Genomic DNA, 16490 nt, shown 5'->3' on the forward strand with positions numbered 1-16490 from the left:
ATGTTTGGGTTCCCTGTGTTGCCAATCAGAAATGTTAGAGAATGTGAGATATATGGTAACCTAATCTGCTATTTGTAATCATGTATAGTCAAGGGGTGTGCTTGTTTCTTCCCGCAGAGTGGGAAGTGGTTACTTCACGTGGTTACTTCACGTGCTCTCACTCAGTGGCTCTCACACTAGCTTGCCTGCCTATTGAAGTTGAATGAGAGAGCCAACTGAAAACTGAAGAGAGAAGCACCAGATAAACAAATTATTTTAAACATTATCTTCACGGTGAGCGAGTTATAAAGCATATGATGTGAAATACCAAGTTAAGCGGAGTTTAATGATATTATTGTCATGTTTTTATGATGTTTCCATAGTTTAATTAATTTATAAAACTCTGTTAGCATAGAAGTTAACATCGTCCAACGTTAGCTCCAGCCAAGCTAGCCTACCATAGTCATGTCATCTGAGGACTCCAACGAACGTTCACACAGAGAGTGTAAATAAAGGGAAACATTGTAACTTGCTGTTGTTAGGGATATGTTGAGAATGACATGATGAAAATGTGTATTTGTGAGATAAGATGATAATTAATACATATTTACAAATCGTTTTTAGTAGCTATTTTGAATTGTTGAAAATTACTGTTATTAATACTAAAACTAACAATTATGTTTTGTAGAACTTCCACCGCTCCTCAATGAATAAGGGTAAGCATCAGTCATCTATCTTACTCAATTTAATTTCCTCATCCCTGTTGTGCATACAGTATTGTGAATGGCAGATATAATTCTTACATTCACAATGCATGAGACACAGTTGATTTTAGTACATCTGAACAGATTGACCTATTCCTTATCCTTTCCCCCCCATTTCCATTATTTTGTATTAACTAGCCAACTGTGAATAGGTGCATTGTGAATAATGTAAACACATGTTTAATAACATTAACAAGGCTACATATCTCCTCATTATTGGAAAAGTGACCACATGCCTAAACTAATGATGTATGATAAACTTATGTGTTTTCTATAGGTTGAACTGGAAGAGGGCTCAAAAATCCAAATTCCAAAAATCTTTCTGTGCAAGGCTTAGCTAAGAACCCCCCTCCAAAAGGTGTTGGAATTGATGGGGACACTCTTTAGCCTCACTTACCAGCAAGAAGGCCAATGCCTTTAAGGACCATGAAGCAAAACCTCAACAATGTCCCACACGAGTCTCTGCCATCTGCTGTAAGACCAAGTTCAAAACCTTTGTTATAGTTTAAAGATAGTGTTTTCTGCATGCAGGGTCACCAACAACAAAATGTAGCCTACACAGATGCATTTCAACATACAAATAGCAGACCTGTCAACAATGGGAAATGTTTTTGAATAACAGCACAACCCCACCACTTGTTCTCTATAGCTAGGTTTCCATCTAATTGGCGACAGATTTCCAAGCAAATACTAAAAAATCTGCATTAAAAACATGCGCATTTACACATCAGAGATGTATTTCCATCAAATTGATTTGTTGCGAATAAAAAGCCGTGCGCATAAAATTTAAATGTCCATGTACCGAATAAAAAATACAAGTAAATGGATTTCCATCGCATTTTTAACTCTAGGCTACTGATCATTTTGTCCTAAAATAAATTGCATTATCGAGCAAATGTGCACACTCTGGTCTTTGCGCGTGTGCTCAAGCCAACAACTAAAATACCGCCGGGCTGGCATGCCGTCTGAGAAAAAACTGGAAAGATGTGTACTGTCTTAATAAAACCTTTTTCCACCACCATTTTTCAAATTTTCTGACAATTTGGGATGTTTCACACCCTTATCCAAAAATGGGGGTGGCTAATGGTGTTTTATTAAGAAGTACACATTTACCCTGTTTTTCCCCCCCTGCCATTATTAAGGAGGGAAATTATGCCTTTGCAGCCTGAATGGAGGATGCTTTATGTGCGAGCCGGTCCACGGGGGACAGGAGTGTATTACCCGCTGGATATAACAATCCTAAATGATAGTGCAGATTTCTATAGTAATTACTAGAATATTTATAGGATTACTAGATTCTTTCTGCATATTGTGCTTTACGGTTGAACCAAAATATAAAATGTGTATATGTAATTAAATCATGTTGATGCTAATACTATGTAAAATATCTACTTATGTTGCAATTTGATAGCCTAATATATTCAACATCCTGTAAACTATTCTTTTTTTTCATTCTCATCCCTCTAATAACATGACACACCCCTTGACTATTGTCATTGGTTGCACTAATTACACTGTCTACATAACCTGATTCAAGCTTTCATAACATTACCATGAAGGCAGTGTTCCAAAACAGTGGTAGCTTGAATATAAAGTGCGCAACAATTTTTATAGCCTCGAGTTTGTGTGAAATGTAAAATGTTATGGAATACATTCACTGAACTATCCCCTATCGGAAGCGTCTAGGCCTGTTTGTTCAGTCTAAAACATGGAAGATTTAAGCCAATCTCCCTCATTTGTCCTTTCCTCAAGCGATGTGCTGCTCCTTGCTACAGACGGGGTGAATCTTCTTAGCCAGCTCTGCTGTCACAGTCAAGCACCAGATGGTTCTCTGGATTATGGGATGTAGTTCAAGCTAATCCTGTCCACATGTCCTTGATAAATGACAGTTGACCATAAACAACCATAGGCCTCTGTCAAGTATGTTAAGTGCAGTAGTTTCAGAGTAAATGTTAGCCATAAGAGGTGACAAAAGTAATGGCAGAAGTCAAAGAACAAGTCCAACATTTGTTTATTCAATAAGAGGAAACTTTATCCAGGTACTATTCCTAACCACAGAATGGGACTACATTTCATAATTGGCTGCATTAATTAATTTCAAATGGGTAACAATGTTAACAGTAACAAAAAAGACTGGAATGTTAAACAAATTGGACAGAAATGTTTATAATAAAACGGCCTTCCTCTGGGAAGACTACAAGGGGACGACAATCCTCTCAATCAGACAAGGTCTGTTTCTTTATCCATCTTTCTCTGAAAGAAAAGAAAATCAGTGTACATTTTCAATGCATTATCTATGTTAACCTATTACCAAGAACAGCTAAAACAGATCCCCAAGTCTCATCTTTCCAATTGGTTGAGATTCCACAAGCATAGGTGATACTAGCTTTAAATAAACAAGGTTTCCCTTGAAATTGATGAATATTTGACACTTAACAGTGAAACATTTGGGAATGTATTCTGGCCTCCAAGGTGAATTAAAAAATAAATAAATAAAATTTCAAAAACGCCACACCACAAAGAATGACTCATAAGACTGACTCGTCATAGTTGAGAAGTACCTTAAGGTTCAGATAATGTTCCTCACTGCTACAGTGGACTGATTTGGCGGTTTCCTCATTGTTGTAGAAGATGTTGCACAGCTTGCAGAAGAATCCAGTCCTTGGCACCAGATAGTCTAACCCTGCAAGTAAAAGGAGAGAGAGAAAAGTTTATCACAATATGGCACTAAAAGCTCTTTAGCAGATCCCTGTCACACCTGATAATAAAAATAGGCAGCCACACAAACAGAAGTCAGTTTCTCTAGCATCTTACCAACAGGGTTGTCAGGTTGATAAGGACCCAGAGGTTCCTCCTGCTTCTTCTTCTCCTCATCCTCCTCCTCCTTCTTCTCTCCCTCTGGGATAGCTTCCACACCACTGGCTACCTCACCCTCAGGGTCCCCACAGACCCCCTCACTGTCAGACACAGGACTCTGGCCATACAAACACAATCATGTCTTTTACTCATTTGTTCTACTTAGCCTGAGAGACCAACACGAATAAATATCAGCACTCTTCCCTGTGTGAAGTGCAATAACTGATTACTTCTTGACTAACCAGTAACTGTAAAATGATTATTCACAGACATGCCAAAATTAAATACATAAATATTCAGCAAGCATTTAACTAACAAGGCAATATTTCACCTTGTTTAAATTAAGGAAACAAAAACACAGCAATAACCATCTTTCACCTCTGGATAGGGGCTTTTGGCTGACTGGCCATTAGTCTTTTCATCTCCATGATGATCTCTTGATCTTCTGTCTTTCTGACTGGCCAACCACAGCTCATATTTGACTGGAGGCTTCCTGTGTCAGGAGAACAGAATATGTCATGGAGTACTATATCATGAAAGTGTACTTAGATACAGCCCAGTTGAACCATAGATCACAACATTCTTTATCAGATTATTCTTTGGCTGTATATTCTTCCAATAAATTCCAATCAATTGAACTGGCAGTGGACATAATGCTAGTATCCAGTCTTCAAATTCCATTTAGTCTAACTATCATTTCCATCATCTACTCTACTGCATATGCTTAGGGTCATTAAAATTATTTACCAGTATATTAGGGAGTCTCCCTTTTTGCACAAACTGACCCTTAACAGGGTCCCATAGAACTTGTGTGGACGTTGGAAGTACTTCACCATTTTCTGAGCAGCTTCCACGCTCTCCAACTGGATATAACACTGAAAGAAAGAAAACATCCATGTGAAAGTCCTTTATTAATAGAAAAACAAAAGGGGCAGGTGAAACTTTACCTTTCCATGACGCCAGTTCAAATTATAGCCAGTGATTTTCCCGAAAGGCTGGGCAAGTCGTAAAAGAGAGACGTCCGAGTACTTCTGGAGTGGAAGCATACAAATGTAGATGGATCTCCCACTAGGACTCTATATTGACAGAAACAAAATCACATTACACATATTGACCAGGTCTGTAGTTGAGTTTATAATACAGTGCATTTGGCAAGTATTCAGACCACTTTACTTTCCACATTTTGTTATGTTACAGCCTTACTCTAAAATGTATTCAATATTTCCCCCCCCTCAATCTATCTATACACATCACCCCATAATGACAAAGCGAAAACAGATTTAGAAATGTTTGCAATTTTATTAAATATAAACTGAAATACCTTTTTTACTTAAGTATTCAGACCCTTTGCTATGAGACGCAAATCTGATCTCAGGTGCATCCTGTTTCCATTGATCATCCTTGAGATGTTTATTCAACTTGATTTGAATTTACCACAGGTGGATTCCATTGATTGGACATGATTTGGAAAGGCACTCACCGGTCTATATAAGGTCCCACAGTTGACAGCGCATATCAGAGCAAAAACCAAGCTGAGGTTGAAGGAATTGTCTGTAGAGCTCCGAGACAGGATTGTGTCAACGCACAGATCTGGACAAGTGTACCAAAACATTTCTGCAGAATTGAAGGTCCTCAAGAACACAGTGGCCTCAACCATTCTTCAATGGAAGAAGTTTGGAACCACCAAGACTCTTCCCTAGAGCTGGCCGCCCAGCCAAACTGAGCAATCGGGGGAGCAGGGCCTTGGTCAGGGAGGTGACCAAGACCTCTGTGGAGATGGGAGAACCTTCCAGAAGGACAAACATCTCTGCAGCACTCCACCAATCATGCCGTTATGGTAGAGTGGACAGACGGAAGCCACTCCTCAGAAAAAGGCACATGAGAGGCCGCATGGTTTGCAAAAAAGCACCTAAATGATTCTCAGTCCAGATGAAACCAAGATTGAACTCTGGCCTGAATGCCAAACGTCACGTCTGGAGGAAATCTGGCACCATCCCTACGGTGAAGCATGGTGGTGGTAGCTTCATGCAGGGGGGATGTTTTTCAGCGGCAGGGACTGGGAGACTAGTCACGACCGAGGGAAAAATTAACGGAGCAAAGTACAGAGAGAGACTTGATGAAAACCTGCTCCAGAGCGCTCAGGACCTCAGACTGGGGTGAAGGTTCACCTTCCAACAAGACAACGACCCTAAGCACACAGCCAAGACAACGCAGGAGTGGCTTCGGGCCAAGTACAACCTGACAGAGCTTGAGAGGATCTGATGAGGGGAATGGGAGAAACTCCCCAAATACAGGTGTGCCAAGAAGATTTGAGGCTATAATCACTGCCAATGGTGCTTCAACCAAGTACTGAGTAAAGGGTTTGAATAGATAAGTAAATGTGACCTCTTTTTTTTGTTTAATAAATTAGTTTTAAAAAATCTAAAAAACAGTTTTTGCTTTGTCATTATGGGGTATTGTGTGTTGTACATGAGGGGGGAAAAAACCAATTGAATCAATTTAGTATAAGGCTGTAACATAACAAAATCTGGAAAAAGTCAATAAAGTTTGAATACTTTATGAATGCACTGCAACTCAATTCTTTCATCAGATGCATAACGCGTACAACATAGATACTACACCATTTAGCAGACACCAAACCCACCTCCAACTCTTTCCGTGAAAAGCACATGCTAATATTGACATGTTTCCTCAACAACTGTCCTTTTCCTTTGTAGAATTTCACCATTTCACGTACTTCCTCGGTAGTTTCAAGCTCTAACCATGCCTGAAAATATAGAAAAAGCTCAATGTCATAAAAACAGACAGCAAAGATTTGCACAAATCAGGTGTTGAGTAAATAAACTCCTTCCTGTATGCCAAAATACATGAATGTCAAATTATTCACCACTGTTGCTATGACAACATTATTTCCATCACATGAAGAAACCTAGATAAGTACCATACAAAATAAAATACACTGATCCCCAAATAACATATCTGCAAGTAACATAATTATGAACATACCTCCTGTCTGAGGAAGGATATGGAATGGTTTACAACTTTCACGTTTGCTCGCTCTGCCAGTTTCAATAGGGCCACCTCCACATTGCCATAGCCCTTTCTAATTGGGCTAATTTGGACAACTTTTCCATCCTGTAGAAAACAATTTTAACCAACTATCAATAAAAACAACTTTCTACACGTTTGACACATTCCAACTACTCGGTATGGAGGAATACCCACCCATGAAGCATCCTTTGACTCTGCAAATAAAAACAAAAAGTAATTATTACTATAAATTATCTGGAGATTATCTACACAGGCTAAACAACTGTAACAATTGTTTTGTCCATTGCTGCCAAGTAAGAATGTTTTGCATCATTCATTGCTTACCCAGCGATGTGTCCCCTCCAGTACTGTCGTCAAGTTCATCCAATGTAACGAARTCATCCATATTCTCAGGGAAATCCATGTCATCCATATTGTCCTGTTGGAAATAAGTCCACAACATCAATAAGTTAAAGAATTTGAGTTTCAAGGTCCACAGTGCTGCACCAAAACCATAACAAATATGTGAGGTTGCAATTGGAAACTCAAAAGCATTTCAAACAATGAACATAAAAGTATGCAAAACTGTATTCAATAGTACTGAAGTATGATAAAGATCCATGTCACAAAGCTAGGAAGTGAACTCTGTGGCTGCACTRTTACAATTGACATTGACAGCTTAAATGTCCAAAGTTATTCAAACCTCTTGGTCAGTCCAGGTTTTAACCATGCTAGGGCTGAACAGATAAGCATGTCTGATCAAATATAATTGTACTTTCTCACATGTGCCGAACACAACAGGTGTAGACCTAACCATGAAATGCTTACTTACAATCCCTTAACCAACAATGCAGTTCAACAATGTTTGGCTGACTTTTGAGCGATTAAGTGCCTGTTCTGGATTACTACTGTCAGTCTAGGTTTTCTGGAAACAATTGGAGCTTGTACAGAGATGGTTCTATAACCTTTGCTATTCAACCATGAAACATAAGGAGATCCTTCAAAGCTGATCTCCATCTGATTTGTAGGGCACTCATAAAACTGATGGAATTAATAACCCCTGAGCACATCATATAGCCTACATACAGTGCCTTCAGAAACTATTTACACCCCTAGACTTTTTCCACATTGTTGTGTTAGCCTGAATTTTAAATGGATTACATTTAGATTGTGTGTCACTGGCCTACACACAATACCCCATGTCAAAGTGAAATTATGGTTTTAGACATTTTTACAAATAAAACATTTTAAAAGCTGAAATGTCTTGTGTCCAATAAGTATTCAACCTTTTTGTTATGGCAAGCCTAAAGTTCAGAAGTAAAATTGTGCTTAACATGTCACATAAGTTGCATGGACTCTTTTTTTAATGACTACCCCATCTCTGTACGCCACACATAAAGATAATTGTAAGGTCCCTCAGTCGAGCAGTGAATTTCAAACAAAGACCAGGGATGTCATCCAATGCCGCACAAATAAAGGCACCAATTGGTAGGTGGGTAAAAAAAGAAAAAAAATCTGGACATTGAATATCCCTTTGAGCATGGTGAAGTTATTACACTTGTGTATCAATACACCCAGTCCAACTCAGTGGAAGGAAATAGCTCAGGGATTTCACCATGAGGCCAATGGTGACTAAAACAGTTAGTGTTTAATGGCTGTGATAGGAGACAACTGAGGATGGATCAACAACATTGTAGTTACTCCACAATACTAACCTAAATGGCAGAGTGAAAATAAGGAAGCCTGTACAGAATAAAAATATTCCAAAACATTCATCCTGTTTGCAATAAGGCAAAGAAATTAACTGAGGACTACGTCATATTTTCAAGCATGGTGGTGGAGGCATCATGTTATGAGTATCCTTGTCAAGGTCTAGGGAGTTTTAAGGATAAAAAGGCACTGCTTAGAGCTAAGCACATGCCAAATCCAAGAGGAAAACCTGGTTCAGTCTGCTTTCCAACAAACACTGGGAGACGAAAATCCGAAAATCACCTTTCAGCAGGACAATACCCTAAAACACAAGGCCAAATCTACACTGGAGTTGCTTACCAAGACAAAATGTAATGTTCCTGAGTGGCCTAGTTACAGTTTTTACTTAAATCTGCTTGAAAATCTATAGCAAGTCTTTAAAATGTCTGTCTAGCCATGATCAACAACCGACTTGCCAGAGCGTAAATAATTATGTGCCAATATTGTACAATCCAGGTGTGAAAATCTGAACGACTTAACCAAAAGGTGATTCTAACATATTGACTCAGGGGTGTGAATACTTATGTAAATTAGATATCTGTATTTAATTTTTAAATAAATTTGCAAACATTTCTAAAAACAGGTTTTCACTTTGTCATAATGCTTATTTTGTGTAGATGGGTGAGACTGTAATAAATGTTTAATTCAGGCTGTAACAACAAAATGTGGAATAGTTCAAGGTGTATGAATACTTTCTGATGGCACTGTAAATAGCGTGCTATGGTACCAAGCAAACTCAATATTCCAACAAGCCATGAGTCAAACCGGGCATTGCTGACATGAGTCACAGAAAACATCTTGACTGTTTGTCTAGATTGACGAGGTTCAATCTGAAGTGTCAGATACATTTTATTTGCCACTGAAACGTCAGCCAGATTTCAGTGGTTCTAGGCAATAGATGGCCACATCTGTTTCAACTGATCAGTGGAGGATCTCACTCAACCAAACTATTCTCAGGAATGCTCCCAGAACTTCAACCAAGTTGAAGAGTTGAAGCATACATGCTTTAAGAAGCCATTGCTAGGAACCCACATCTTGGTTACTTGACAAACTTATTTTCAATTCTGGGAACAATAAGCCTTTTGTTGGTTCCGGTCACAAATATGAATGACAAGAATTTCTTACATCTTCTTGAAAGCTCTCCTGTTCCATCATGGTCTCCATTGAGACGTCAGCATCACACAGAGCTGGATCATCGGCAGCCTTGATGTCAGAATCCTCCAAGGTATCGTCTGCCAACAGTTCTGAGATTTCGGGTTCCCCCTTATCTTTAGAATCAGCCACCAGAGAAGCACTTTTGGAAGGAGCTGGGTTTTTAGTATCTACACCAGCACCAACCTCATCATCTAACAAGCATTGTTCAGGTTCCATCTGGATGCCCTTTCCATCTAGATCTTTGTTTTCCAAATCAATGTCCTCTTCTTTGACCAACCCCTCAATCTCCCCCTCCTTGATGTCCTGCTTGACCACTTCCTTGAACTCTTCTGAGGTGCTTTGTTGACCTTCTCCTTGTTCCGTCACTTTCTCAGCGGGTTGTTCACCTGTACTGGGTTTCTCTTTGTTCGTGGAGTTTGAGGTCTTGCTAGTCTCCTCGCTCTTGTGTCTGCTGCTGCGGCCTTTACTGGAATCTGCTCTTCTGGATGTGGTGGAGTCAGGACTTTCTCTACAAGACAAAAACCATTGAGGTAAACTTCCCTGAGACATACTTCCTGATGAGTCCCACAGGAAAATTGGTCGCCATTGCCCCAGTCTTACTTACCTAAGGCGCTTCAGTGACGATGACAAGATTACTTTGACACTCTTTCCATTGATCTTGAGGGGGTTGGAGTGGTAGTACTTCACCATAATGTCAGCATCCTTCCAATCTACCATCTCAATCAGGGCCTGCAGATGAATAAGGGAGAATGCATTAGACAAAGCTAAATATGGTGCTGCATAATGAAGGTTTTGGAGTAAATTGTTTTAATAATTGTTTTCTATTTGAAATCACCAGAGACTTGCAGAATTTGATTGATCACACTTCAATTCCATATTGCTCGAACCTTACCTGATCACTTGAAAATGTTGAATGCCGCACATCCCCAAACATCTTGGCGAGATCGAGAATCTCTGGTTCTCTTTCCTTCCCAGGAGGTAGGCGGGAAAAACAAACCACTGTATTGGTAGCTTGTTTGGTCGGACGTTTTTCTGTTGGTTCATCCAACCTTGGCGGCTAAAAGAAAAAACAAGCTCATACTGCGATCTCTGTGATTAAGAACACAGAATCTCAAACTTTTAAGAGGCAGCTGCACTTACATGAATACTGCACACCATAGGTGACAAGTACAGATTCAACTTATATCCCTTCACGAAAGCTTGCTTTTCACTGAAGTGATTCACCATATTGACTGCCTCTTTGTGAGAATCAAACTCCAGGAATCCCTGTAACAAAAAAATACAACAGTGAATCATCCAAGACATTCAACTACAGATTTTGAGAGAGAATATTAAAGCTGCAACATGAAACTTTTTGGGCGACCCGACCAAATTCACATAGAAATTAGAAATATCGCTGTCATTCTCATTGAAAGCAAGTCGAAGAAGCAGTAGATATAGGCCACATAAACAGAGGAAGCATAGAAATGTTCTAAGTTTCCTCTTTAACCTTCGGTTTTGTACACCAGCTTCAAATAGCTGAAAAGACAATAGCTGTGTTTCGAAAACTCATACTAACCGCACTATTTGTGACATGAATTGAGAATATAGTATGCTTATTGGTCATAGCATGGATATAGTTAGTATGCCAAAAGTACCCGGATGTTGTACTAACTTCGCCAAAATACAAAGTATACAAGCAGTGTACACTTTCTCCGTGCTTTTAGGGCTGTTAATGCAATTCCTCAGAAAATGGCCGTGGCTTCACAACGTTTTCAGATTTGAAGAAAATTGCAGAAAATATGCAGCGAAAGGTGAAGGAAGAGTGACTGAGGATTGAAGATGGCGAAAACTTGAGTCGAGTGAAGCTAATAGTACAGAAAGTAAGAATGAGTGGGTTAGTGGCGAAGAAAAAGGGAAACAAGAGTAGCAAAGCTATGTTTTTTTGGTCCGAGTCAGGGTTTTGGATCAATGCTACTTGGGAAATCCGTTTAACGTCTCCAGGAAAACCTGTAATGTGTTGGAGGAAAGTCTGGAGTCGGTGAGAGTCGCAAGAAGAAGCGTGTTTTAAGATATCGGAGTGGAATGTTTCCTGCATGGATTTTTGTAGCAGGGCGCCTATCAAGGTGATTATTTCTGGGGTGGTGCAAAAACTAAAGGCAGAGGATATAACTGAAGACATCGATGGTAGTTGGTCCACGTTGACTGACCTGTATGGTGGACGGAGAAAAGAAAGACTTCATCCATGCTACTGTTCTTTGATGAAGAGTCTCTCCTATCTCATATAAAGTTAGGATTCATGAGATGCCCTGTAAGAGATTTTGTGCACAAGACCCTTCAGTTTCATAAATGTAAAAGGTTTGGTCATGTGTCAAGTGTGTGCAGAAGGGAAGAATATTGTATGCCAGATGAAGGGAAATGCTTCAACTGTGGAGGTGAACATGCGCCTGAATTCTTGAAGTATCCTGTTAGGGTGAAGGAGAATGAGGTGGCACGGGTAAGGAGTGTCCAGCGTGTATCCTATCTGGAGGTGGTGAGAAAATTGGAAGGAACGAGTAGCGGGGAAGAAGCAATAGTAGTAGAGCCACCATGACCAGTGAAGTTTCTCATCAACCGAGGGATAGTGAAATGCTACATGTTAAAAAGGTGGACTTTGTATTATTTATTGCAATGGTCATAAACTGTACAGAGATTTCAGAGCACTGTTGGTTAAGGGCTTGTAATTAAGCATTTCACTGTAGGGTCTGTTGTATTTGGCACATGTGACAAAGAAAATTTGATTTGACTCTCGTCTGAGTGTGCCAGAGCGCAGAATAACTGATGAACGTTCAACACCCGGCAGTAAACGTCGGCAAAAAAAAATTGTAATTAAATTGTTGCCAGCAGCACAGTTAGTCACCAACGGTCTGGATAACATAAAAGCAGCCTAACCCAGCTCTGCCTGGGTGAGTGAAATGGTCAGACTGAGGTTCTCTCTCATTATGTGTCTGGAAGTAGCTAGCCAACGTTAGCCAGTTAGCTTGGGTGCTTGACTGCCGTTGAACGCACGGATCAACCCTACTCCTCGGCCAGAGCATCTAGTGTGCGCTCTAAACCCTCTGAGAGCGAAACGCTCTGAATTTACGAAGGACAATCTGACAATGCTCTGGATTTACAAACGCCCAGAGCGCACGCTGGCACTCCAGATTGAATTTACTAACACACCTGGAACCGTAAACCGCCTAGCTAGTCATTTGTTATGCGAACAAGCTAGCAAGAGGTTGCATAGCAATAGCATCAACTTCCAGTAGACAGGCGAAGCGCTAGTACGCTCAACTGAAACGATACCATTCGTTTACAGTATACTAAAATGAACAAATAGTATATACACTCATTAAGTATGTAGCATACAGTAGGTTAGTATGGGTATTAGAACAGCAAATATTTTTGGTTATTGAAAATAAATGTTTCACAGAGGTTTAGATGGTACAATGATTCTCTACACTATACTAAATTGTTTTGTCACATACACTGAAATTAGGTGAACTATTAATTTTAGCAACCAGGAAATGGCGGAGCAATTTCTGCATAGTGCATGTTTAAGAGTTTAGTGTTTATTACTCGGTTTTTCTTATCAATTTGTGTAACTTACCTTGCAGGGGAACACCAGATGTTTTACAACCGTGCCGAATGGCTTAGCCAAAGTCATCAAGTCTTCAACACAAACAGAGCCATGGGGAAATTTTGTGACCACCACCTTCGTGCCAGCCTGAAGCAAAATAGAAATACATTCAAGCATGCAGCTTTAAGCAAATAAACATAAGTGAATTAAAAATGCTCTATTTATAAGAAAATATTGTCACAAAAGGGGCATCATTACCCTGGGCTTCAAATAGTGTCTTTCTGATGCAGACTTCTGGGCGGTTGAAATAGCATCTCTACTTGGAATGGAGTTGGACCTGGAAGACAACGTAAACAGTGCTAAGTAAGAAGAGGAACAGCTAATGGTTTTACATCATGACATGCCTGTTTTCAACATAAAGCTTAATTTCATGTTTTCCCTAACATTTCCTTCCGGGGATCTTGTTTTTTCCAATCTGGATATCTGTAAAAAAACAAACAGAAAAGACAAAACAAATTTAAATAAAACCATGTTATAGAAAATATCTCAATTGATTTTGTGACCTGTAATAGTCCATTATCTAAATGTTTTACTTTGCATGAAAACACTTACAGACGCGAGAGATCTTGACATCCCTCCGCATGTCGTAATCCATTGAGATGTTCCTTCCATGTCTGTGAAAAAAACAAACCCATATTAAGCTAAATTAATGCCATCATGGAAGGTTGAGTGTTCTGATTAAAATGATATAGAATAACAGTCCAACAGCAAGAGTTTTGAAATATAACAAAGCTTACCTTATTAGAATTCAACATGCATAAGCATAGAGAGCATGTGTGTGGGTAAACCTTGGGCACAACTCCATGAAAATCGTCCACTTGATAGGAGAAAGGAATCTTTTGCTGGCTGTCGGATGGTTTTTCCATTGAGGGCCTAGTGTGACGGGAACCTCTCCTTGCCTCAGTCCGCTCTGGTCGACTGTGAATCTCCGCTCTCCTATAATCAGTGTCACAGTGGCTGTTTGACCTGCGAGGGACAGCAGGGGGACTGTCCTGTTTGCTAAGGTCTCCATCATCTGTATCCTCCTGACAGCTGTCTCCCTTTGGGGAGGCCTGTCCCTGCTCCTCTTGCTTGGCTCGATTGGCCTTCAGTTTCATTATCAGATAAGGCAACGTCTCCACACTGATCTCATTCTCTGGAATCTGGGCCAGAGCATCCACGTCTTCTGGAGAGAGCCCCAGAGTGGCATATAAGTTCATAGTGCTCGTCGCACCATCACCAGATCCTTTGTGTGCAGAGCTGTGACCCTCACTGTCCTCCATCCTCAAACCGTCAGGGCACAGAGAAGTTTATTCTGAAATTGGGGGAAAATGGTGTTCAGTCATTTCAACTGATGTTGTAACATATGAACATGTCTAAGGCAACCTATATAGTAGGCAGTGTCAGAGGAAGGGCCCAAAAAAAGTGTCAAAGACTCCAGTCACCCAGGTCAAAGACTGTTCTCTTCGCTACCACACGGCAAGCGGTAATGGAGCACTAAGTCTATGTTCAAAAGGCTCCTTATCAGCTTCTACCCCCAAGCTATAAGACTACTGAACAATTAATCAAATGGCCAGCCGGACTATTTACATTGACCCCGCCACCCTTTGTTTTTACACTGTTGCTACTCGCTTTTTATTATTTATGCAGTCACTTACCCCAACCTACATGTACAAACTACCTCGACCAAACTGTAATCCCGCACATTGACTCAGTAACGGTAGCGAGTTACTTTTTACTTTACTTAGTAAATATTTTCTTAACTCTATTTCTTGAACTGCATGGTTGGCTAACGGCTTGTAAGTAAGCATTTCACGGTAAGGTCTACACACCTGTTGTATTCGGCGCACGTGACAAATAACATTTGATGTCTAAATCAATGGTTGTTTTTTTTCGTTTTTGTATTAATATTATTATTATATTTTTTTGTATTATTTTTATCTAACCGTTTACTAGGCAAGTCAGATAAGAACAAATTATTATTTACAATGACGGCCTACCCCGGCCAAACCGTGATACAGCCTGGTATAAAGTGTAGGCCCTAATGAAGAGCCGTGGGAAGGAAGTCTCCTTCGACGACTGTGTATCTGAAATACTACCATCTTTAATCATTCAATAGCTAACTAGATGTCAATTGATGTCCATCACAGAAAGAATAATATGTTTACCAGCCCAGAACAACGTAGATGCAAGCTAACGTTAGCTACATCGAATGGGCCTTCGCAGAAGGCCTCCGCACAATAACAGCCAGTTGCTATTAACTAGCTAACTACGCATCTTTAGCTCTGAAAAACGAAGCCCAATATCTCCTCACCCCTGATGAATAAAAATTAGCTATTAAGTATGTACCATGTAGCTATAACGTTAGTGCATTATTGTTAGCTAGCAGCACGCACCGCTGAAGAATGCTGCCTAGCCGCCCACAGCTAGGAAGCTAGCTAACAAGAAGAAGCTAACCATAGCTTTCTAGAAAGATAGTTTTGGGGTGAAAGTTTAGGCATCCAGTTCAACTACTACATGAAATACAAATGGTGAATGCTGCAAAACAAACCTTTTAAGAAGTCCCCTTTCAGGTATTTCGTAAAATTAGGTGGCTAACGTTACAGTCCGGACAAAGATATGTGTAACTAATCCTTCTACCAGCGTCTCGTCAGTGACAAAAAAAAAGTACTTCCCTATCACGGAATTTAGAAAATGTTCATAATAAAAGTCCCTCACGTAAATACATGAACATGTATTCATTCATGATATTTGAAAAATAATTGTCTAAACATGAACTATGATTAATATTTAAGTGACATTTGCATTAACTGTTTTTTTTATAGTTTTATTTTTTCAAAGTTAAATAAATGTCCCCAATGCAATACATTGTATATGCAATATCTATTGGCTTATAGAGAAAAAAATATACTATGTGTCAACGTAAAAGTGCGGTTGGGAATACTCAGTGTCGTCAGTAGAATCTACATATGGTGTTATTTCATGGAGGACTCGTCTAAATACACAGCAACACTCTACTTCACCCACTCCACAGCCCTGAATGCAATAAACTGTAGGCCTATAAATTACATATTGGCTAATTTTTTTATTTAATTAACCTTAATTTAACTAGGCAAGTCAGTTAAGAACAAATTCTTATTTACATTGACGGCCTACCCATAATTGTTCTTATAGAGAAAAATGGCGATGTAAAAGCAAGTACTTATGAAGCCTAATTCCTCCTGTAAGTCGCTCTTGATAAGAGTGTCTGCCAAATGACTAAAATGTTTGTTTTTTTATCAAACAGACTTGCTAGTTTAGCAAACCATCAGTCCTTTGGAAGGCCAAAAAGATCATCA

General features: G+C 39.6%; 1 protein-coding gene and 1 long non-coding RNA gene across 4 annotated transcripts; one reads left to right on the forward strand and one right to left on the reverse strand.

Moving 5' to 3' along the window:
- Positions 1–180: 180 nt before the first annotated feature.
- On the forward strand, positions 181–6208 carry LOC111950307 (uncharacterized). Of its 3 annotated transcripts, none has more exons than XR_011473987.1 (4): positions 181–273; positions 668–695; positions 1021–1217; positions 5039–6208. It is a non-coding gene; the product is annotated as an uncharacterized lncRNA (long non-coding RNA). The 3 variants fall into 3 exon arrangements; XR_002875481.2 differs by lacking the exon at positions 5039–6208 and adding an exon at positions 2496–2742; XR_002875480.2 differs by lacking the exon at positions 5039–6208 and having other exon boundaries at positions 1021–2742.
- On the reverse strand, positions 2737–15823 carry LOC111950306 (matrin-3). Its single transcript, XM_023967775.2, has 20 exons — positions 15704–15823; positions 13911–14467; positions 13726–13787; positions 13558–13596; positions 13372–13450; positions 13144–13260; positions 10674–10799; positions 10426–10590; positions 10138–10262; positions 9504–10041; positions 6975–7068; positions 6825–6844; positions 6606–6734; positions 6244–6366; positions 4547–4675; positions 4347–4474; positions 3978–4092; positions 3558–3717; positions 3305–3426; positions 2737–2996 (listed from the first exon to the last, which is right to left on the reverse strand). The coding sequence occupies exons 2-20, from the start codon at positions 14433–14435 to the stop codon at positions 2964–2966; spliced, it is 2829 nt and encodes a 942-aa protein (XP_023823543.1). The 5' UTR covers positions 14436–14467; positions 15704–15823; the 3' UTR covers positions 2737–2963.
- Between the last annotated feature and the right edge of the window lie 667 nt (positions 15824–16490).

This window comes from Salvelinus sp. IW2-2015, linkage group LG23 (genome assembly GCF_002910315.2).
Source record: "Salvelinus sp. IW2-2015 linkage group LG23, ASM291031v2, whole genome shotgun sequence".
Lineage (NCBI taxonomy): Eukaryota > Metazoa > Chordata > Actinopteri > Salmoniformes > Salmonidae > Salvelinus > Salvelinus sp. IW2-2015.